Source organism: Suncus etruscus, chromosome 4 (assembly GCF_024139225.1).
Source record: "Suncus etruscus isolate mSunEtr1 chromosome 4, mSunEtr1.pri.cur, whole genome shotgun sequence".
Taxonomy (NCBI): domain Eukaryota; kingdom Metazoa; phylum Chordata; class Mammalia; order Eulipotyphla; family Soricidae; genus Suncus; species Suncus etruscus.
In genome coordinates this window covers 93,925,571-93,951,324 of record NC_064851.1, presented here as the reverse complement: position 1 = coordinate 93,951,324, position 25,754 = coordinate 93,925,571, and the positions used below count along the sequence as shown (strand labels likewise).

General features: G+C 32.7%; 1 protein-coding gene and 1 pseudogene across 1 annotated transcript in view; both read left to right on the top strand.

Annotated features, from left to right (window-relative positions):
- TRDN (triadin) overlaps positions 1-25,754 on the top strand; it is a 102,309-nt gene that overhangs the window by 40,803 nt on the left and 35,752 nt on the right. Inside the window, exons 6-8 of the mRNA XM_049772619.1 lie at positions 9,451-9,522; positions 14,179-14,238; positions 18,692-18,868. Coding sequence (XP_049628576.1) covers positions 9,451-9,522; positions 14,179-14,238; positions 18,692-18,868 — 309 coding nt within the window. The remainder of the gene's footprint in view (positions 1-9,450; positions 9,523-14,178; positions 14,239-18,691; positions 18,869-25,754) is intronic.
- LOC126008010 (uncharacterized) lies at positions 10,645-10,792 on the top strand (annotated as a pseudogene).

The following is a 25,754-nucleotide window of genomic DNA, read 5'->3' as shown; positions in this document are numbered from 1 at the left end:
TATTCCTCTTTTGCAAAGACACAGTAAATATTGGAGAGTTTAGAAAGGGAATTCCCTTGGCCTAAGAGATACAGGGTTTCTCCACCCTTGAAGCATACTGTCATGGGAATAACAACAAGCTCCATACATGCACTTTTACTCTCTCCTAGGTCTTTTTGTGGTGTCTGGAAACTTTCTGCTCAGTCATAGATCATAAAATCAGGCCTCTGTAACTAGAGATCTTGGAATTTGCATAGGTTATAGGATGAGCCTAGGATAATGTCTTTCTTTATGGTTTTAGAAGTTCTATTCCAACACTGATTTAATCAGCCTTCTGTGATTGGTGGTCTTGGTGTTTGCATTGATCCTAGGATGAAGCCTAGGATAGAGTCTTTCATTATGTTTCCAGAAGTTCTGCTCATTTGCAGTTGTCTCAGTCAGATCTCTGGAATTAGACATCTTGTTTGTTACAGATCGTAGGTCAAAGCCTAGGCTAGGGTCTTTCTTATTGGTCCCAGGATAAGTTCTGCCAGTCATGGTTGTCACAGTCAGTCTTCTGAAGTCAGAGATCTTAGTATTTGCACAGATCAAAAGATGACATGTCTTCTGATTTCATCTTATCGATAGGTGATGAGATAAGACAACATGCTCTTAGACCAAGTTGTTGCCATTTCCTCATTGTCAGATGTGATATCAAAACTGGCTCATGTTTGTGTCAGAGCAGTATTAAGAATGTCCCAGAAGGATTTTGGTTCCTGGAGCTATTGCAGAGAATTGTGTCAGTTTTATGTATGAGATTTAGGGATCACGGTTGAATGGTCACTATCTAATCACATGGAGTCTAAGTTGGGTTCAAATTATATATGTTCAAGGTGGTAGGCACCCTGTATTGTAAAATGTATGAGTTCTTATCTCTAGTAGATAAGAGCTTGTTTCTAAACGTAAAATGTCCCCTCTTTAGTATGCCTTTGCAGAAAGAAATTGTGCCATATTATATTGCTGGTGCATTTGGGGATGATGGTGTCAGGCTCCATTATCTCTCTGCCCTGGTTTTGACTTGAGCTTCTATCACAAGCAGACGTTTTTTGTAGGTTTTTGTACCAAGCAGAACCAAAACAGATGAAGTTAAGGAAGAGAAGAAAATAAAAACAAGACAAATATATATGTGTATATATGTATACACACCTATATATAGGGAGAAATAAATAAAAATGAATTAAAAATAATTAATGGAAAAAAGTGATGTACATTTGGGGGTGAACAGGTTAAGAGATAGTATTATAGAGATATTAAGTATATATATTATATATAAAGTAAATATATTAAGAACATGGCATCATTGAGAATATCCTAGATGGTAGCACCTAGGTGTTTTATGTATCGGAAAAAATATTAAAAAAATAAACAAAAAATTGAAGCCAGAGAAATAGCACAGTGGTAGGGTTTTTGCCTTGCATGTGGCCTATCCTGGACAGACGAGATTCCTGGCATCCCATATGGTCCCTCTAGCCTGAGTGCAGAGCCAAGAGTGACAGCTGATGTCTCCTGTTGTGCCCTAAAACCAAAATAAAAAATTCAAAATAGTTAAGCAACTTGACATATGTGCTTGCCTTGCACATAACCAATGTAGATTAGATCCTCTGCTCTGGATATATTCGCTGAAGACAGTAATCTCTGAGCACAGAGCCTAAATCCTGGCACCACCTGGGTGTGGCCTCAAAACAAACAAAACCTAGACAAGTAGAGATGACACAAACCAAAACATGTTTTAAAGCAGGGATAGAACAATTTTACTGTTTCTTCAGGCAGTTTTGTATTCTGCTTAACCCGAGTTTTATTGTGCTCATCTGCATTGCTAAAGCGTGTTAATACCTTTTAGTATAAAGACTGGGGTATGCAATCTTCAGTTATTTTAATATCAGTTAAAACTTTATGAATTCCTATAACCAATAGTGATAAAAGGAATTGGTAGAAATTTAGTGATCTAAAACACTGCATAATTTTTTTTTAATCTGTAAAATAGCCTCCAGAGAGGCTGGAGAAATAGTGTGTAGGGCATTTGCTTTGCAAATGATCCATCCTGGTTTAGTTCCTAAAATCCTCTGTGGTTCTCTGAGCATTGCCAGAAGTATTTCCTGAGTGAAGAGCCAATAGGAATCCCTGTGCATTGTGGGAGTGGCTCAGACTCTTCTCCAAACATAGCATCTAGACTACTCCAAAGAAGAATCATCCCCCCTTTAAATATCTCTTTGCATGTAGTCTACATTATCTCATGATTTAATTATGCACTGCTCTGTAAAATTTTATTGGTCTGCAATAATGAATGAATTTAATAGTGAATTCCATTTTACAGCTAAACTATAACATACACAACAAAAATACCCATAATAAAATCCATAATATAATGAAATATATTAAAGTAATATAGATTAATATGCTTAATATGGAGAAACAAATTACAAATAAAAAAGCTAAACATTGGGTGGTAATAATTGTATAAGATAGTAGCAGTCTCAGCAATAGCATGGAAGTAGGACATTGGTTTTGCACGCTGTCGACCTGGGTTTGATCCCTGGCAACGTATCCCTGCCAACCTTCCTTCCAGGAGTCATCTGAACTTAGATCTAGGTGTAATCCCTGAGCTCACTCGCTGTGGCCCCAAAACACACACTCAAAAGGTTAGAGAGTTAGGCAGAATGACTGACTTTTGGGGCAGAAACAAGAGTAAGATCACTGAGTAGGGCATTTGTCTTGCACGCAGCTGAACTGAGTTCAAACCACGGCATCGCATATGGTTCCCTGAACCCTCCATGAGTGATTCCTGAATGAAGAGCCATGAAGTGACCCTTGAGTAGCACCAATGCATACCCCCCCAAAATGAAGAAATAGGATAAAAGTGAAAAATCCCATGGTTGGGAATGAATGGAAATTAACAAAGCATGTTAAACTGTAATGCTATCTGCCTAAAATCTACATGCAATTGTAAAACAATACTACCTCAATAAAAATTTTATAAAAGAACAAACTCTAGGGGTCAGTAAAATGGCATAACTTGGAAGAACTTGTCTTGCATGCATGCTCTCCTTCCCTACCCCTACCCCCCACATCTCCTCGAATCTGCCTGGAATGATTTGTAAGTTCAGGACCAGAAATAAATCCTAAGCACTACCAGGTATGACCCCAAAACCAAATAATAAAAAGAACAGAAAACAACTTTATAATTCACGAAAATCAAGTAATTAATTTTGTATTGTTCTTCAGGGTTTTTATTTTACAACATTGTTGAAGGTTGTCTTGCCTTTACCTTTATATAATCACAAATTTTATTGTTGCTTTCAGACATTACTTGTTTCTATTTAGTTATTATACAGTCGTTTTTTTTTTTAATTATACAGAATAAAAGCTGTTCTGGATGACAAAAGGTGCTATTAGAACAACTAAAGCTTTTAGAACCAGTAACCATTGCATTTATTGCTGGTGTCATTCTGAACTACTTTATTTGTTTTAGTGGTTGCTCAGACTCTTGCTCACGCCACAAGCTCAGTGCACAGCAACTTTGTGAAAAGTTTATTAGTGTAACAAAAAGTGAAAATACAAGTACGCTCCCAAACAGCAAAAGTAAGCAAGCTCATAGAAGAGGAGTTGCCTTGGGAAATTCAATGAATGGAGTCTGTAGAAATATCACAGCTTTAGGGCATTTACCTTGCATGCAGCCAACACCAGACCTACCCAGTTCATTTCCCAGCATGCTATATATGGTCCACAGAGTCTGGCAGGAGAGATTTCTGAGCACAGAGCCAGGAGTAACTCCTGAGTGTCTCTAGGTGTGGCCCCAAAATAAAACGAAACAAACTAAATAAAAATAAAAAAAACTGGTGACGGGGGGAGAGTGTATTTCTGTTTATGACTGAAACCCAACTACGAACATGTGTGTAATCATGGTGCTTAAATAAAGATTTATGTGTGTGTGAGTGTGTGTGTGTGTGTGTGTATGTGTGTGTGTGTGCGCGTGTGCGTGTGCGTGTGCCGCCACTTTTAGAAGGGCAGGTGACTTGCCCCAACCCAATACCCTAAATAGTTCCAATAGTTACAAAACTTTGTGCCAAATACCTTAATGCTTAATGAAAACTAAAAATTCATTGAAGTAATTTCTTAGTAATATGAAAGGTCTGAAAAAGAAAATGTAATTGTACCATTAAATAAGTAATCTGTAGCAATGTCCCTGCAGGGTGATAATGAAAGAACTTTCTGTCTGCTTCAATTGCTGAGTAGGTCTGATTGAAGTTTTCTGGTAGGGATTTAGTTTAGGATGGAGGTCTACATTCTGGATCTACAGTAGAGGATGCAAAAGCTAAGTCATTTTAGTCTCAAGGAATCAGGTGGGAATATCTTTAAAGAACCATAAAAGAGTCTTTAACCATTGTAAATATTGGTTTCCTGGGACTTCTACAACAAAGTATCCAAAACTGTATGCCTTCAAATAATAAAACTTAGTTGTAAATACAGCTAAGTCCAAAAGCTTCTAAAGTTTGCTTTCTTAAAAGGGCTGTGAGGCAGTTTCATGCTTCTTCCAATATCTAGTGACTTCCTGGCACCCAGTGATCACTTTTGCCCTCTCCAATCTCCTTTATCTGAGTGAATGGTGTTTTCTGTCTTCCTGCTGTGTATCTTTAACTCTATATTCAAGTTTTTTTTTTCATTAACTAGAACCCATGGCTACTGACTTCTCTTTAATTTGAATACATGTATAAGGTATAAGAATTTTAGAACAGGAATTTTAAAACTTACATCATGTTAATGTGATCTAATATAGTCTATGGTAGTACTACAAACAAGGGTGAAAGAAACATTTTGAAATAATTTAGATAATTTACAGTGACTTGCTCTAGAGAGTTTCTGGGAAACAATTATAAGAATAGAAACACAAACTGGAAAGAGATTAGCTAAAGATGAGATTCAAAGCCAAAGAGGCCATGCCATTAAAATGTATCTGGAGCACTTTATTAAAAAAATGCTCTCAAAGCCCACAAAATCACTTAGTCCACTTGTATTGTACACTTTTACTTTTGCATTTTCCTCCCCAGAAAGTGAAAAATAAACCTAGAAAATGGGAACAGAAATTTCAATCAAGCTTTGCATTACCTCCTCTAGAGTGATTGTTTACTTATAAGGAAGTGATTAAGGTTCTGATTGAGGCTATGTAGCCCCAGGAGAAGGAGGAAATTACCCACAGAATTAAATCTCATTTGAGAGTAAAAGTAATGATTTTTAGGATTAATAAAAACTCTTCTATGATTTAAATTAGATATGAGCTTTGTAACTTTAAATAATTTGTCTAATATTTACTCTAATATGTAAATAAATAGAATTTTATTATGAGAAATGTATATGTATATTATTATAGGTTTATTGTGGGAATCATGCTTGGAAAAACAAATCAGCATATCTTTTAATTATAATAAGTTTATTGTTAGTATGGAACTTAAAATGGACATAGTTCTGGTGAAAGAGTATAGCTCACAATCTGATAACTATGTTTACATTTAATTCTTTTATTGACTATTTTGATGCTGTGTTTTTTATCCATAGATAAAAAATTGAGATTTTGAATTTGTGAATTAGTTAATTCTGATTAACCTCTTAGTTTTTGATCAACTTTAAAGAAAAAACTTGATAATATTTTCCTTTAAGAAAAGTGTATAATAGGATCTTTCAGAAGTTTCTCTACCATAAGCCATTTGCTGAACTAATATATAGTTTACTTTATAGGGCACTAGCTTTGCACGTGATCATGCATGTTTGAGTCTAGGAGTCCCTATGGTTCCCTGCAGTAATCCTAAGTGAACTTCATTGCGTGTGTCCCCAGAGCAATGCCTGCAAACCTAAGCCAAAAGGTTTGCTTAAGGGTTCAATCTGTCCTTATCTACATTTTTTGTAGGGGAAGGACAAGGGGAGGACAATGATACCTGCCCTAAAGAATTACTCCTCCACCTTAATTTCTAATTCAGTTCAGAATTCATTTTAATTCAGTTTGATGGATTTGAGGACTAGTCTGCATCTGTTGCTCTAAAATAAGTAGAAATTAGAGAATGTTGGTTAAGAAAATTTATTTGTAAACCATTATTTTATAAAAATCAAGTATTGGGTGGTAAATTTAATATGATTTATGTGTATTTGATATGTGAAGGGTGTGCAACTAAAATTTAATATTATCATGTAACTTTTCTTCAATTAAGTGAAATAAATAAAACATTTAATCCTAAATTTTGGATTTTGAATAGGAACAGTAAATAAATAAGCAAAGACCTTTGATAGACTGATAAGTTGATTTCCAATTCTTGACCCCACAGGATATTTTGCCTGATGAAAGGCACAGGGTCATGTGTACTGTAAACACTGATATACTTCTGGAGAATATACAAAACCTGCCTGGAGGACTGCCATGTCCAAGTCCTGTGATGGCACTAAGCACAGCTTGCATGTGCTGGAGAAGGACCAGATGAGGAGGGTGAGGGATGTGCTTCAAAGTTGAGTTGAGCTTAATGTTCTGGTCAGAGAAAGGTCAGAGTCTGGGCAAGTACAGGAACAGCAGGTCCAAGCCAAATCAGATGCCAAACATCAGGGTAGCTCCAACTGGAGGATTCCAATTCTTTTTAATTATCAGCATACCAAAGGGCCTTTTGTTCCTTGTAAATAAGGATGACAAACAAATTAAGCTCTAACAGGTGCAAAATGCTTATTTTGTCCTGAGCTAAAACTGTCATAGCAAAGATAAACTGTCAAACAGAGCTGGTCATAGGAATAAAACTTTAATGGTCTTTAGGAGAACTTTTGGTTGTAGGTTCTAAACAAAGAGATGCAGAGACAATTCAGTTGTTTTAAAGGGAATTTTCATTTTACAGTGATTATTAATGTAGTTGCTAATAGTTTTACTGTTTCAATAAATGAAATTTTAAAACATGGAATTGGACTCAGTGATGCCAAAGTTTGAATTTTCCATCCAAGAAACATCAGTGGCTTTTTGCCATTTCAACAGCTCCTTAGAGCAAATGGGTCCAGCTGTTTCATGAAATAGTTACTGTGCCATTTCTGAGGGGGGATAATAAAATTTCAGCATACAGGGCAATGTGTGAAAAATAAAAATTTAGAGTGGGACAGACCATATTTTCTCCCAGTGTAAGAGGAGGAATGAGGAATGAGGCACTAATATTACTGATTTGCATTTGGAATTAGCCGCCTTGCTCTTTTGAGTTCATTCTCTTGTTTATGCCCATGAACACATCAATTGGTAAATCCGTTAGTGAAATGGACAACCAGATGTCTGAGGTGGGGGAAGTCTGGTTCTTCACAGAGGCACAGGCATAGATTACTACTCTCCTGGGGGTCCTGCCAATCACAGTTCCAAAAACACAGCTTATCTCATACAAACTTGGTTTCCCTCAGAGAACCTTTAAAAGAGGCTTTGTTTTTGCCACGAATTTCTTTTGGTTTTTAGCTTAATTAACAGTGATCCAAAGACTGGAAATAAGCTATTTGTGCTTATGTGTGAATGCCGATGTCTCTACTTTATTTTGTAAGATATTTATATTGCATTTAGTAACCCAAATTTTTAACGAAATCTTTAACTATAGAAAGAAAATAATATTGAAATGTTCTGAAGATATCTTTTCTACAGTTTCACATTGTGTTTTACTTAAGTAATTGAGTAAATTTAAGTTTTTAATCAAGCAATGCACACTACAGACATGCTAAGCCATCCATAAATTGAGCTCTTCAAATGAGTTCACTTTTATACTACATTAGAATATTGTTTATTCAATAAGTCATATCACAAAATATGACTGCAAAATAAAATAATAAATTTGTCTCTGGGAAGTTATATGTAGAAGCAGCTGCATTATTAGTTTAAGTAGAATTGAACTTGTGATGTATAGAACAAGGTGATATAAAAAATATCTTCAACAGAGGATGAAGCAGAGCTGAGATTTAAATAAAATGAGGAAAAGTGAGTTTCAGAATTCTAGGGAGAAGACACATGCAAGTAGAAGCTGTTACTAGTACAGTGCTTAGAGTGTATATGGACCTGCTATATAATAAAAAATAAAATTTCAAGGGGAAATTCTTAGTAGGAAAAATTTAGATAGCTAAGAAATAGTAAGAGTACGAGAGCACTACAATCCTCTTTTATATAGCATCAATTTAGTGACAAATTAATTTCCAAGCAATGAAAGATACACTACTATTTTAACAGGCTTATGGTATAATCACTTGATCATATTAAAAAGCTATGTCAAAATTTCAAAATCTAAAATTTCAGGTGATTAATAAATATATGAAATAATATGTTAAACTCTGATTATAATAGTCCAAGAGAGACATACTCCAACTTTGATATGGTACGTTTACATTTTTGCCCATTTACTTACTGGAGTATTTTTTAATTATTAAAATCTACAAATTATACTTCTTTAATGATTGTTCCTAAAACAACCCGTGTCAGATAACAGATGAGCAGATAAAGGAACTGTGGTACATCTGCACAATGGATTATGATGCAGCTGTTAGGGAAAAAAGCCATGAGGTTTGCTTATACATAGATGGATATGAAAATCATTATACTGATCAAAATTATTCAAAGGGCTAGAGATAAACATACAATGATCACACTCAGTTATGACATACAAAAACATTAGTATGATAATAATAATACTCAAAAACAATTGGGGCTGGAGCAGTGGCACAAGTGGTAAGGCATCTGCCTTGCCCACGCTAGCACCAAGGTTCGATCCCTGGCATTCCAAATGGTCCCTCAAGCCAGGAGCGATTACTGAGCGCATAGCCAGGAGTAACCTCTGAGCATCACTGAGTGTGGTCCAAAAAACAAAAACAAAAAACGATAGAGGGAAGTACAAAGCTTCAATATAAGAAGCTTGCTACAAAGAGTTGGGAAAAGTACAGTTAGGGAAGAGAAGGGGAACCTAGGACAATAATAGCTTGGAATGATCAAGAACTGGGGTTGAAAGGAGGTATTATAATATGCATGATACCCTTCATATTGTAAACCAGTGCTTAAAATAAACAAAAAAAGATAAGAGTGTGTGTGTGTGTGTGTGGGTGTGGGTGTGTGTGTGTGTGTGTGTGTGTGTGTGTGTGTGTGTGTGAGAGAGAGAGAGAGAGAGAGAGAGAGAGAGAGAAAGAGAGAGAGAGAGAGAATTTTTTCCAGCTTTCCAAAAACTTTTAATTGAAATTAAAGATTTGAAACAGGCTAAGGTTATTGCTGTCTTTGTATCATCAGGCCTTGTTTTGGTATCAATTGGAAATAAAATAAAAAAATCTATAATTAACATTTAACACTTAAAGGTAAAACCTGAAGCTAAACATAAAAAGATTTCCAAAAGCTGCAGCAAAGATTCTGATATAAAAAGTTATTATAATAATTTAAATGAAAATTCTTTTCTATTTTTTTTTCAGTTACTCACAGAGAAAAAGACAAGGACAAAGACAAAGACAAAGACAAAATAAAAGAAAAACCTGAAAAGAAAGGTATGGTGTTATTCTTATTTTTTTTTTTTTTTACATCTGGCATCTGTAACATTTTTGACCTCTACTTACTATTATGATATTTCCTTAGAATTTAAGGCAAAAAGGATAATTTTGGGGTTGAATAAAGTAAAAAGACTCCAAATCTTGAAATCTATTACCAATTTGATCTCTATAGATATATAAACATTCAATGGAAGATATAGGTGTCAAAGCTCTTGCTTTTCATGAAACTATCAGATTTTGATACATGTAGGTTTGTCTGAGTGAGCACAGATTTAGGAGTAGCTCCTGAGCACCATAGATGTGATACCGAAATAAAATGATCATAAACCAAAATTATAAAATTTTCCCTCACAATTTTAAAATTGACTCTGCTAAAATTAATCTTATATCAAAAAACACTTTTCCAAGTTAATAAGAAAGAAATTTTAAGAATAATTTTTTTGAGGGATACTCAAATATTCTTAGGGATTACTTCTGACTTTTATCTCAGGGATCACTCCTGTTGCTGCCAATGGGACCATATGCATTGCTGGTTCTAAAGCAGGTCAGCCTGGTGCAAACAAGTGCCTTCATTCTTATTCTATCCCTTGTGCCCTTTTATTTCATTATTTTCATGTGCATTTTTTTATTTTCTTTTTATTGTACCTCTGACATTGTTTTCATAATTACTTGTTTATTGAAAATGGACAATAGACTCTCAGTTGAACATATTAAGATAAATTCTGAAGGTCTTTATGCCTCGCCCAAATTCCCAGATTTTATTTTCCATCAACCCCAAATATGCATATACACAGGAAGCTGCTCATTTAGAAGGTACATGTACAACCTTACTAAATCCATATTTTAGAAATGGATAGTATAACTTTTGTTACGTCATATTTTTTCATAGAATTAATCATTCACTTTATTGTTTCATACTATAGAATATCCTAAATATTATTTTAGTAAATATATATTTTTATTCACATTAAGAAGCTTAGAAAGGGGGCCGGGCGGTGGCGCTGGAGGTAAGGTGCCTGCCTTACCTGCGCTAGCCTAGGAGACGGACCGCGGTTCCATCCCCCGGCGTCCCATATGGTCCCCCAAGCCAGGAGCGATTTCTGAGTGCATAGCCAGGAGTAACCCCTGAGCGTTACCGGGTGTGGCCCAAAAACCAAAAAAAAAAAAAAAAAAAGAAGCTTAGAAAGAGGAAGTATAGTAAATGCATCCCATATACACCTCAACCCAGGCCCTTTGCCTGGTCTGTATTGTGAATGTGGGGACAAAAAAAAAGAAGCTATATAAATACTTAAATATTAAATATATTAATAATTAAATATAATTTCACTTTTAGATCTTAATCTGTAGATTAAAATTTTAATTACTCATGCATATTTTGTATGTATTCTTGCTTATTATTTAGTTATCCTAAATATGCAGTGCAGATTAATTAGAAATGTATACCTTATTTATTTACTTTCAAATATTTCTCAATTAGTTTTGTGATTTTTATTAGGGTTTCTTTCTGTTGAGTGGACAAATACAAGTATATGTGTATATTTTAATTATTGATATTTTATGTGTATAAATATGTTGATATTTTCTTTCAGTATATTTGTCTTTGAATCATCATCAAGAAATTAAATTGTTACTCATATTCCTATAGTTTTAATATTTTCTTTTGTAATTTATATTTCAATCTAATTTATCAAAAGCCCACTTTAATGTATAATATAAAAAATTATAATGCATTTTTAAATTTATTGTAAATCTGACTATATTAGTCTAGCTAGATTTCTGCTGAATTATGTGTTCACAGTATGCATAGCCTATTGAGTTATCATGCTTTACAAACTGTTCTACATAGCTAGAATATTTCATGATATTTAGAGATTATATATGTTAAAAATTTCTTAATTCTTTTTCATTCTATAGTTACTTTATCATTTTAAGAATAATTATTATTTAAATAAACCCTATTAGTGATAATATTCACGAATTTTAGTATTCTCCTTGCTGTTATAGAGGAAACAAGGCTCTGTTTTCCATCTGATATTACTTGTGACATTTTTCAAAATCCACAGTGGTTACAAATATAAAAATGACTAAGAATTTATTGTCAATTAATTATAATGTTAGAGATAATGTGTCCATATTGAAAAAACAGAAATAAAATTCTGCATTATAAATGCCCTTTTATTTACTGGACACAAATAAGAGGGTTTATTTATTTCATGAATAAGTTATAATGGTAATTCCATAATTGGTGTTAATTATGCCCTCATTATCTTGGTACAGTGATCCTTTGGCTAACATTGCTGAAGCTATAACATGTTAGCTCCAATATATTGGTGGTGACTGATACAATTTGAAAGGTGGAGAGGTTATATATAACTGAGAGAAACTAAGGCATCTACTTTCTCAGTAGCTATCAAACTGTTAGGATCACTAGTTACCTTGTTTTGAAAACTTTATCTAAATAATGATTTGAAAAATTGATCATAATAAACTTGTTTCAGGCACTTAATGCTTGAATATCAATTTCATCACCAATGTGAAATTCCCTCTAATATTTTCCCATTTTCCTAGGAATTCCCTAAATCTGTTCCCTAGGCAGGGGTAAAACTATTTTATATGGTGTTACAACAAAATCACCTATGGAATTATTGTAAAATAGTTTAGTAGAAGAAATTTTGTGCAAATTGTTATATATCTCACAATGGGGTTATTAAAGTAATCGTCTGAGATTTTACTGGGTTGTTTGTTGTTATTGAGCCTTCTGTGCTTCTTTGCCTGTTTATTGAGCTAAGTTGGCTTCTATCCTACTTTTCCATCTAATTTGCTGTGCTCTGGAGGGGACTGCCAATATTCTGGAATTTGGAGGTTTGGGGACCTCTTATAATGTGTTTCAGTGGCTTGGGCTGACTTGCATGTCTTCAAAGATAAGTGTTGAATTTTTGAAGCTGTGAAGTTGGGCTGTTGTTTACCTGGAGGCAACTGTGGGAAGTGGAATGTGAGATGATGGCGCTTCCACAAGCACAGGGAATTGGGAAGCTACAATCCCAATTCCAAGAAGACCCTAGAGGCTTCAGTCTGAAAATTAGTGTACCTGGGGTATTCGGCTGCTTAAATTGAGCTGCTAATATGGTGACTACCAGGTGAAAACTCAGACTGCCCCACTCCCAAGGGTAACCTAGAGTTTTCAGTTGAATATGGGACGTGGCGTGGCATCTCTTCCCAGATTGGTAGTAAAGCTGTAAAGCTCTCAATAGATTTTTGTTTTGTTTACCCCACTATGATTAGTTCTTTTTCTTAGCTTTGTATTTAGGGATCACTTCTAGCAGTACTCAAGGGATTATATGTGGTGCCAAGGATTGATTCAGGGTCTGCAAATGCAAGGCAATTGTCTTACAGGCTTTACTTCTCTCCAGCATATGGAAACTAGGTTTTTAACTAAGCACTGTGCTTGATGCTTGCATTAGCTCACCAACATTCTGGAGAAAATACAGATTGTTTTTATAGATTACTAAAAATAGATTAATACACATCTATCTATCCATCCATCTATCTATATATTATGAATTGTATGCATAGGATAAATAAGTTGGTGAATATAAATAGTATTATTTATAGCTGGATAAATAAAAATAATTTGGCATCCAATTTTTTATACTAACAATATGGCTCTTTATTTAACTGAACTGTTAAGTTAAATATATTACTTTTATTTTATTTACATGAATCATTTAACTTTACTATAATTCTCAAATATTCTAAAATTGAATAATAGTGATTTTGAAAGCTACTAAAATAAACAGATTGATATATTTGAAATATGAAAATATTTAATAGTTGGAGCTGGAGCCCCATATATATAATGGGGCCAGAGTGGGGCATGTCTCCCTTGCTTCTCTAGCATAGGATGGACGGCAGTTTGATCCCTGGCGTCCCATATGGTCCCCCAAGCCAAGAATGATTTCTGAGCACAATGTCCAGGAGTAACCCCTGAGCATCACTGGGTGTGGCCCAAAAACCAACGCATATACAGTTGCTTTTCTCAGAGATCTTTTATTTAAAGTGTTGGGATACAAGATTTCACCAAACACTGTAATTAAAATAAAATATAAAAAGTAATAAAAACATGTTGATTTATTATGTAATTAGAAAAATATTTAATGTTTGTATATAATTGAATAGTGTACAGAAGAGAAGGTAAACTCACTAACTGCTTATTTACAGTACACAGTATTCTTCTGGTTCACATACCTTATAATTCATCTTAAATCTGTATCCATTATGTTTATTGTATTTTTAAAACTGTGAAGAGTGTTAGTACAAAAGAAGTCAGCACACATGTTCATGTGCAATCTTTTGTATAAATGTAACCTTCTGATAAAATTGTGCATATCTTGACAATTTTTATAAAATTGTTATTTGCATTTTAGAAAAGTAATTTAAAATATAATTTTTTAAAAAGAAAGTAAATCTACATTTCAATATGCTCAATACATCTGAATGTCACCATTAAAATCTGTACAAATATAGTTATTACTTTGATAGGTCAATTTCATCAATCTTTAAAATACTTAATAATTTGGTAACTACAAAAATTGTGAGGAAGCTTAGTCTTGATATTTATTAAAATGAATACTAATATATCTTTTTTGATTTAAGCAACTCACAAGGATAAGATTGAAAAGAAAGAAAAACTAGAAGCAAAGACAGTGAAAAAAGGTAATTATTCCTTTGTTATTTCTTTATATTTTGCTTTATTCAAAAGATTACATTTTGTGTGCAAAAAGCAGCTACATGAATATAAATATTTGGCATTTCATTTACATAAAAATTAACTCGTTCTTACATTTACATTTCAATAGATTAAAGAATAATAAACCAAATATGTGAAATAATATAGTTTCAAAATGTTGGAAAATAATCAAAAGCTTTTATTTTACTTTATTTTATTTATTTTGGGTTTGTGGGCCACATCTGGAAGTTCTCAGGAGTTGCTCCTTGCTTTGCACTCAGAAATCACTCTTGGATGCTGGGGATAGAACCTGAGGATGTCCAAGGTTGGTCCATGCTGGGAAAACGTCCTATCCGCTGTGCTATCACTCCGGCTCCAAAAACTTTAACCTAACTCTTGCTATTTCTTTTTCTATTTTTAAGGAAGGGTAAAGCATTATAAAATTACATGTTTTTCTTTTTTTCATGATAGTTAAGGGGGTTAATGGGTGTTATTATATTTTTAACACTCTTTATGATTTCTCTATCTTCTCCATAGGAATGTGAGCTCCAAGCATTGTATTCTTCCTTTAGTTTCATACCAAATACAATGTTTCTATTATTAATATGATTCCAATTTATACCTATCAAATATTATTTACAAACCTCAATTACTATTTTCACAGAAATTTTATTATTTCTTTATTAAAGAATATTTTTCTTTGAATTTTTAGGGCCCTATAAATATATTTCATTATTCTTATACATAGAAACTTAAGGATTCTTAACTCACAGTGACTTTTCCAGAATATTCTTAAAACACCATAACATTTTTCATATATCTTTAAGTTGATAGTATAATAAAAAGCATAAGGTTATATTAATTTATTTACAAATAAAATGATTTAACATACTAAAATGGAAAAATTAAAAACTAGGTGATAAATTTTCTGTTTATACTTGTATACTTCCAATTCTAAACACTTAAATGTGTAAAAATTACTTCTGTTTTCTTGTACAAACATTATATTAGACATTATGATGCTACAAAATTGAATAATTAATGGGCTGGAGTGAAAGCACAGCGGTAGAGCATTTGCCTTGCTTGTGCCAACCTCAGTCAGACCCAAGTTCAATTCCCGGCATATCATATGGTCTCCTGAGCCTACCAGGACTAATTTCTGAGCAGAGCCAAGAGCAATCCCTGAGCACTTTCGAGAGTGAACCAAAAAACCTAAAACAAACAAACAAACCAAATTTTAATAATCCAGTTCCTATCTGTAAGTAGAGAAGATAGATTTGTGAATATCATCTATGATAAATAATATATAATTAGGAATACTATTTATTCTTTAATAAAAAATGAGGAAAATTAAAGCTCAGGTGAAGACATGGTTCATTAAAATTGAAGAGTAATATTTACAAATGAATTGAATACAAAGGAATTTATATATGTGGAAAGCATGCAAAAATGTAGAAAACAAAGTCTGAAAAAGTTTTACATATAAAAATATATATATTTTCTAAGAAAAAGTGGAAGAAATATCTATAGGGATGTTTGAATGGCCATGGTGACAGGATTTATTTTGCAAAGCGTTCTACCAGTGTTCAATCTTCTGAATCATATCGACTTTTAAGTAATACTGGTTGTAGCCCGAAAGGCCCCTCAAAAACCACCAGGCATGACTTCAGTGGCTTCCAAACACTGCTGAGTGGTCCTGGTAGTTACTGCTAAAACAAAACTTAGAATGACAGTATTTTCTAATCCTAACTTTGAATAACCATCCCTGTTGATCAACTATCATTATAAGTGCTGTGTGGACCCCATGAATTGCTTGGGAGTAAATTAGAATAGGGAAAAAAAACAAATTTACAGCTTTTGGATGTTAGACTAAACTTCAATTAAACATTATCTCATGCTGAGATTTTATGTTTCAACCACTAATTCCAAGCCCAGGCCATAATAACTTTTTTGTTAAGGAATGTTTGTTAAGGAACATGAGTTTATAGAGTCAGAGGTGCTACTGAAAAACTAAGTGGAACTTTTCCTTTAGACAAAACTAATATATATTGTACTGTAGGGTCTTGGAATGTTTAAGTTATTTATGGTAAAATGTTTGAGTTAGTAATAGAAAAGAGAAGAACAAGGGACAATTTACAATGTCTTAGGAAAGTCAAAAAAATCTCCAAATTATATTGTCATTAAAGCCACAAATATACTCAAATATTTTGGAGCAATAGGCTAATTTTTACTAGAGCTTTTTAATCAATTAATTTTAGAAGATAGTAATAACATAATATACTCCTTGAAGATTTTCAATATACTTAAGCTTTGAGGAATCACATAATTAATACAAATTTAATTTACTGCCTTAAAATTATTTTATGAAATCAGGACTCTATTCCTGAAATAATATTGTCATCTCCCTGCTGAATTTCTGAGAAACAAATGGTGTTGGGGAGGTGTTTTTTTACTCACTTAATTTCAATAGTAAATTTAATTTGGTTTTGTAGGTATTTGTCATTATCATTTTTATTCCCTTCATCATGGGACTTCATGATGATATATTTGCCTTAGACTCAAATCCTTATTTGGAGTTTTAAAAAAATTCATGTATTATTTTCATAACCATAAAAGATAACAATGATTATCCACTGTGTGGAGAGACTGCAATATCTCTCATGATGCTATAATAGACTCACTTCAATTTATTAGGTGGGATGTAGAGGTTATGCCTGGTCCTGCACAAAGGACTCTCTTGTGGTATTGGGAGACCATTGAATTGGATGTCAGGGATTGAATCCAGGTTGGTTGGACGTGTGCAAGGCTGTATTTACCTGCAGTAATATCTCTAACCTTAGATTCATTACTTATATGTGCTTTCACAGAATAAAGAATGTCCAATATATAGGATTTATATTGACAATTTTCCACTAGTTTATGGTATAATTTTATCACCAATTCCTTCTTTAAAGGTGAAATTTCAAATTGTGTTTATATATAACATATTCATATATTATAATCATTATTTACATATATTTTTACTTTAGAATAAGTTAAATTTATGATTTTTGGAGGGTGTGACCACACCCAGTGTTGCTCAGGCATTACACTTGGCTCTGTGTTCAGGCATCATTCCTGGCAGACTCAGGGGACCATATTCTCATATGACAGTGATTGAACCTGAATTGGCAGCGTGCAAGGCAAGCACCATGTCTGCTGTGCTTTTATAACAGCCCCTTATTTAGTGTGCTTAAAAATTACAATATATGTTGAAAACTAGTACAATGTATAAGTCAATTGGCTTGAGCTAAGCCAATCCTGGTTCAATAGTTGGAATCTGAATATAGTTCTTTGAGCACTGCCAAGAAGATATATATATAGGAGAGCAGAACAAAAAATAAGCTTTGAATACCACTGAATTTAACCCCTTAACTAACTCAATAAAAGTTGTTAAAGTTATTTTCTCTGACATAAATTAAATTTCATTACTATGTCAATTTCTGATATTCACTGTCTTTGTAAAATCATGAATTTAGAGCCTGAATAGCACTGAATTATAATTTAATGATATTCCTATATTAGTCATTGATAATGCAAGTAATTTTTAATATGAATTTCTAATACTTCTAATATTAAGACTTTAAAATTTAGTGTTAAAGTTTCAGTCATTTTTCAGTTGTGGAATAAAAATGATTATATCTTAATAAAACTTCATTTGTCAGAGTTGACATCAGCATTGATTTTCTCTGGATTTCACACACACTTTATATAATTATATAAATATTTATTTCCTACATATTTTAATGTACCTTCTTGTTTACATGATAATCGTGGACATTGTAGAAAAGCATTTTATATATAAATAAGAAATTAGCCAACTTATTTTTGGGGGGACTCCACCAGGAAATGCTTAACGCTTCTGGCTCAGCACTTAGGAAGCATTCTTGGTGGAGTCAGATGACCATAAGGAATAATAGAAATCAAACCTAATTCAGCTATTTGTGAGAAAAGCACCCTACCTGTTATCCTATCTTTCCAGTCACAGACACACAAAAGTCTAACTTTTGAATGAATATCCTTTTAAAACTAGTCTAATATAGTGCTCAATAATAAAATTAAACACCATTGAATAATATAATTAATAGTTTACATAAGATTATAATATTTTATGTCTCTTTTAAAAAATTACTCTGAACATGGGGCAGAGTGGTAGCACAGTGGTAGGGCGTTTGCCTTGCACACTACTAACACAGGAAGGAGGCAGGTTCAATCCCGGGCATCCATATGCTCCCCTGTGCCAGGAGCGATTTTTTTGATTGCAGAGCCAGGGATAACCCCTGAGCACCCTCAGATGTGGCCAAACAAAACAAAACTTAACAAAATTAATTTGATCAACAAAACAAGATGAAGCATATGTTTTCAAACAAAAATAATCTTACTTTTCTTTAACTTACAAAGAAGATAAGAAAGCAACTAAGGAAAAGACTGAAGAGAAGACTAAGAAGGAAGTGAAAGGTGGAAAACAAGTGAAAGCAAAGGAAACAGCTGCAAAAACAAAAGAAGAAAAGAAAACACCAAAACTCAAAGAGAAGGAAGAGAAAGAGACTGTGCCTGGGTCCAAGTTTGAACAGAAAGGTAAACATTCAGAGGAGAAGGATGAAATTTCTAAAAGAATATTGGGCAAAAAGCAGATGCAATGAAGTTAAAAATGAAAAGACTGAGTTAAGACCAAGTAGGAATAAAACTTGTATAAGTAAATATACTTGGAATGAAATATAATAAACTAGGAATTAAATTTTATTTATAGAAATACTATCATGTGTTTAAAGATGTACCTTAAAATATTTAAAGAGGAATTTATTAAATGTCTGGGGTTATTAACTGTTGAGGATAAAGATGAATTCTTGAAATATTGGTTTTCTGTTAAAAGACAAACAAAAATGTATCGGACTCTTGAAAGCTACAGGCTAAGAAAAATGAGAGCAATTTTCAAGTAATTTATGGGAAGTTCATGGAGAATAAGTATAATAAAACCTGTATTGAAGCCTAGAGAAAAAGTATGAGGGTTAAGGTGCTTGCTTTCATTCAATCATATCTGGTTTAATATTAGACACAATATGGTCTCCTGATTCCCCTAGCAAAAAGCATAAAGTAGTCCCTTAGCACTGCCACATTTGACAACAATACCCCCTTTATCCTCCAAATTCTGAACCAGGGAGGTAAGGTAAACAGTAAGGTAGAGTCTTAGCATATATAGGTACAGATCCCCAACACTACTTGCCAGTAGTAGTGCCACACACAGCTTATGTGGTCCTAATGAACCCCCTGTATGACAGAGAGCACCAAACATCAGGCCCACAATGCTGGACCATGCATCCCTAGAAGTGTACCAGTTTAATCCCCAGCTCCTATTCCCAACAACCATTATATTAATGGGTATAGCACCTCTTAAAATTAAACTTTCTTAACTTCCTATTCCTCCATAAGAGACATAAATTGGAATATACATAATATTATTATATTCCATTAACATGCAAGACAATATAGGGAAAATAATTTTTGTTTTAATTTTTGTTTAGTTCTACTGAATAACTGTGATTTTAGAAAGTTCTGTATATAGAATATTGTATTGGTCTTTACCAAATGATGTCAAACTTACATACTAACTCACAGAAATTTAGAATTTAAGTTATAAGAAATATAAATCTGAATTTATTTATGAAAAGCTGCCATGAAAATGAGAAAGTACAGCATTTTAAAAAACGAGACATAGCTTATTGCTCTATTTTTCTAATTATAGATGCTAATTTCTCTTTTCATATGTACATCCCTAGCTCCAGGCTGCTATAAATTCCCAAAATTTGCCTATGAAATATGGGATCTAATCTGAATGGTCTATTCCTAAATTGTTTACTAGGAGTTTTATAAAGTAAAACTTTCTGTTATTTTGATAGTAATATTGAAAACCATTTTTTTACACTTAAGATCTTATTTCTATGCATTTTTATGAAACTTTAAAAGCTGTATTAATGTTAGTTGGACTATGAAACTAATAACTAACCCCTAACGTATTATAAACTATAATATTAATATATTATAAATATATTTACATTAAATGAATTATTCAAAATATATGTTTAAAGCTTACAATTTAATAGTTTAATATCTACATATACATGAGATAACATGGTATATGGCTTTATAAATATGTTTTTCTGTTTTACTTTTGTTGCATTGGGTCTACACAGGTGTTCAGGGATTTTTCCTGGCTCTATGTTCAGGGATCACTACTAACAAGGATTTGGAGACCATACTTGGTGGCAGTTATTGAACCAGGCTTGGTGGGTCATTTGTAATGTGAGTGCCCTGCCTGATGTACTAATAATAATCCACTTTGCTCCTATAATTTCTTGTTTTATAATCCACTCCTATATTTAATATTTGAATAAATTTTATCTCTGAATTCACAAGTAATATTACTAAATTTTGTATGAGAATACTTATTTAAAACCATTACAGAAAGAAAAATAGAAAAGAGCAAAGAAATTTTAAAACTTGCCGGTGGTCTGCAAAATTTTTAGGATAGATTATTTTAATGTAATTTTTAAAAATATGAGTGGAATTAATGTTTGGAGCCGTAAATATTTCTTCACTATTTAAGATTTTATAATATCTTAACAATTTAATACACTTTATCAATATTCAATATATATCTTATAATTATCATTACGAAGTAACTTGGATATAAAAACATAATATAATAAAGAAAGCAAAAAGTGGTTTTTTTGGATCTTTTGTTGTCATAGAATAAAATATGGGTGATTTTTAAATTCATTTTGAAATCAAAGTCCTAAAACATTTTGATTTTATGTTGAACTTCAAAGATGAAAATGAAGGTGGGGGAAATAGTAAAGTAATAAAATGCAAGTCTTGCTTATGACAGGCCTCAGTTTAAGCCTGACTTTACATACCCCTGAGTACCATTAGGATTGATATTTGTTCATGGAGCCAGGATAAGCTCTGAGCATAACAAAATATGACCCCAAAAATAAACAAAAATTTACAAATTGAAAATAACATCACATTATTACTTTTGTTTTAATTTATTATTTTAACTTCAGTGTAGTTTTATATATATTAAAAGAACAAATGAATAACATGTTTAGAAAAATAAAAACGCAATTTCAACAGCTAAACAAATGTAATTAATTAATATCAACTCCTTTTTTTTTTGGTTTTTGGGTCACACCGGGCAGTGCTCAGGGGTTACTCCTGGCTGTCTGCTCAGAAATAGCTCCTGGCAGGCACGGGGGACCATATGGGACACCGGGATTCGAACCAACTACCTTTGGTCCTGGATCGCTGTTTGCAAGGCAAACGCCGTTGTGCTATCTCTCCGGGCCCTAACATCAACTCTTAATTAACTAAATTGTTAGATAAATAATTAAAACTCTGCATCAAATAGCAAACCAAATAAATGATATTTGAATTAAAAATTTTCCAAAAACATTTTTTTTTCTGGCCACACCCTTTTGATGCTCAGTATTTACTCCTGGCTAAGTTCTCAGAAATTGCCCCTGGCTTGGGGCAGGGAGGGGCATATGGGACACCGGGGGATCGAACTGTAGTCATTCTTTGGCTAGCACTTGCAAGGCAGACACCTTATCTTTAGCGGCACCTCACCGGCCCCTCCAAAAACATTTTAATTAAGAACTAGCTTAAATATTTTAACTAAGTGTAATTGTTAAAGGTTAAGTTATTTTTAAACTATGAGGTAGATTTTAATTTGAGTAGCATGTACTGATGATTTAGTAAAATTGTTGAAACTCTCATAATTTTTGATAAATGGTTATGTATTTTCTTAAGTTAGGCCTAATGAATTTGGTTCATTCTTTTCAAATATATTTTTAATGGATTCTATAGATGATTAACTTTTTTTTGTTTTTTTTTTCAGCCACACCTGGTGATGTGGGTTACTCCTGGCTATGAGCTCAGAAATAGCTCCTGGCTTGGGGACTATATGGGAACCCAGAGATCGAACAGCAGTCTGTCCTAGGCTAGCATGCAAGGCAGAGGCCTTACTGCTTGTGCCACAGCTCCGGCCCCAGGATTATTTACTTTTTAAATAAATGGAGTCTATAGCTATTTTACTCACTTGTAAACAGAATTTTATACTTATACTTGTTGACAATTTTTTTATCATAGAGCACACATGAAACATTTTTATACTTGATTACTCTAACATTATGTATATAAACAATACATTCTACTTAAAGCACAAAAATAAAATATTTATGTGCTTTTCTACCCACAATTTGAGCTCTTGCTTACATAGTATTCTGTTTGGAAGGCCAGTTAGTCTGAAATAAAATAATGATTGACATCATTGTTATGCTGATTTTTGATGGTCTGTGATCAATATGTGAAGATTGGAAAACACAGAATATTAATATAACTACCGTAAATCTACCAGAGATTCTGGATCACGTGTGGACTGGTCCCATGGAACATTTTTCAACATTTTTGTTTCTGTTGACATTCAGCATTAGAACACCTTTTCTTTTGACTGCCTCACCACAGAGAAAACTGACAAAGCAGCAGTGGAATGAAATCCATGACAGGGCTCTGAGGATCAAGAAAGGATAGTGGACATCAGGTGCACTTCCTAGAAGGATATTCATTAAGTAGCAGGGTGGGGAGTGTCAATGAAGTACCAAGACATAGATCAAATGTGAAAAACCTTATGTAAATGATTTATCATCTATGTCTTAGAATGATAGGAAAGTTTAGATTTTCTACAGAGAAATTTTCCACTATAATCTCTAAATTACAGTTAGATAAACATTTCTTAAAATTTAACTTCTTAAGTTAAGAATACTTGATTATTTTCTTCATATTGTAAACAGTCCAATATATATCTTCCTAGAATTCACATGCATTACTGAGAACAATGTCAACAAAAAATATGTGAAATGGACATCTAATTTAACATATCAAACATAATTTTTACAATATTTAAAATAATCTCTCACTGATGTTCATATCATCATAACATAAAATACATTTTTGAACAAGAGAACATCCTGAATTATATAATTCAAATTATTTCTAGTTATTTGTAATTTAATATTTATAATAAATAAATTTTGAAGTTTTTTTTAATTACTTTTTGTTTTGGTTTTTGTGCCACACCTGTTGATGCTAAGTGGTTACTCCTGGCTATAGGCTCAGAAATCACTCCTGGCTTGGAGACCATATGGGATGCCAGGGGATCAAACAGAAGTCCCTCCTAGGTTAGAATGTGCAAGGCAAATGCCCTACTGCTTGTGCCACTGCTCTGGCCCCATATTTTTAAATATTTTAAAAATAAATTTTGCATAATTAAACACATAATGTGTAAAAAAAAATAAATAAATTTTGGGGTCCTGAGTGATAGTACAATGAGTAGGGCACTAAATTTTCAATGGTCAACTTGGTTTTTTTCTAGGAATCTTAAGCCCTCCAGAAGTGTACCCCTCAGCATAGAACCAAGTTTAAACCCTGAACACTGACAGGTATGGCCTCAAAACAGAAATTATATAAATTAAAAATAAACTTTAAGTTCCTACGATTTTTTTTTTTAATTAGAAGATTTCAGGGCTGGAGCAATAGCACAGTGGTAGGGCATTTTTTGCGTGCAGCCAATCCAGGATGGATCTTGGTTTGATCCCCTGCATCCTATATGGTCCCTCGAGCTAGAAGCAATTTCTGAGTGCATAGCCAGAAATAACCCCTGAGCAGCACAGGGTGTGGCCCAAAAAGCAAAAATAAATAGATAAATAAATAAATAAAATTTAGAAGATTTCATTAATAAAAATAATTAAATTTAAGTCTAAGGATACATTAGAAATACAATCATTTACTTAGAAAATAAATATAGAGTTTAAATAATTTTATTTTATTTTTCATACTTGTTCAGTTGAAATCATACTTCTGGTCCTGGCAGATGCAGGATCCTCATGTTCAATTCCCAGCACCACTTGGTCCTCTGCTGGGTGTCACCCCTGAAACATATTTTAGCCTCCCCATGCACAAAACAAACAAGCAAGTAAACAAATAACAATAATAACCAATAAAAAAGAGGAACTCTGAAGGATTGGTGACGGATTATATAGAATTAAAATAATTTTCTATTTTTATAATGTTGCAATAACATTTCTTTCCTAAGAATTGAAAATTTCATAATGAGTCAATTACTATAAGGATATAATTTATTCTAAAAATGAGGTTTACAAATGTAAGGTTATGTACATTTAAATACTTTTGTATTATTTCGATGTACCTGACTTAGTTTCCTTAAATGTATGTCTCATTGGATATATTCATATAAACTCTATTGGTTTTGTTGGATTCTTATGATGCCTACTTAGAGACATTGAAATATAAATGATCTTCACAAAATTATTTTCATATTGTGCAAACTTTAAAGGCACAGTAAACCTTTAAAATGATTCATTAACTGAATTTTGAGTTGGAAATGATCTCAATCAGTATCTAAAGTTATGTAAAATTTGAAAAGTTGATGTAATGTATTTAATTATAAAAATAAAAAATAAAACAAATAATATTTTACTTTGTCAGTTGCTCAGATATTATACTTAAAAAATAAACACTTTTCCCACAGTAACCATAAAGAGAAGTATAAGGCAAACTTTTATTAAAGATTACTCAATGTTTGTTTAACAATGGTAACATTTGATTCTGTAAATTTGTTTTTCTAGAGATAGTTTTCTAATTGAAGAACATTCCCATGCAGAGTTTCAGAGGACCCATAACAGGTTTCAAAGGGATTAACGATCCTGCTTGCCTTTCAAGAAAAAATTATGCGGTTGCATTTAGATAATTAACAGAAAATCTGGAAGTGAAAATTTGGTCACCTCTTCCAACTTGGAAAGAATTTCTTCTGACAGAGCATCTGCTTCATTATTAGAAGCATATAAATGGACAATAAGAGAAATTATTTCAATATAATGATTTTTGCAATAAATTTGATGATCAAGTTTTTGATTCTTGAAAGCAATCACTAAAATCTTACCCTCAATTAGTCTTTGATTTTCATGGTCATTTGATTTGTATTAAATAAATGTATTATATGTTATATTTACCTGGTTTGCTCATGAATGTGAATTATTTATTCTCAGAGTATACTGTAGTAACTAACAAAGATTTGTGTTATTTTGTTTGTTTTGTTAAACAATCAGAAACATTAAGATGTGGATATTTTCTTATCGCTCTTTTTCTTTCTACTCTATCAGATCAGTATGCATTCTGTCGATATATGATTGACATGTTTGTCCATGGGGATTTAAAACCAGGTATTCAAAAAAATTCTGTACTCACCTGTTTAATAATCTTTGTAAGATTGTTTGCTTTTGATTTACTAAACTATTTTTATTTATAAAACAGCATCATGCATGTGTAGATCTAGTAAAACCAATAAAATGCAGAAATAATAACTAGCATTACGGCTTTAGTTTTACTT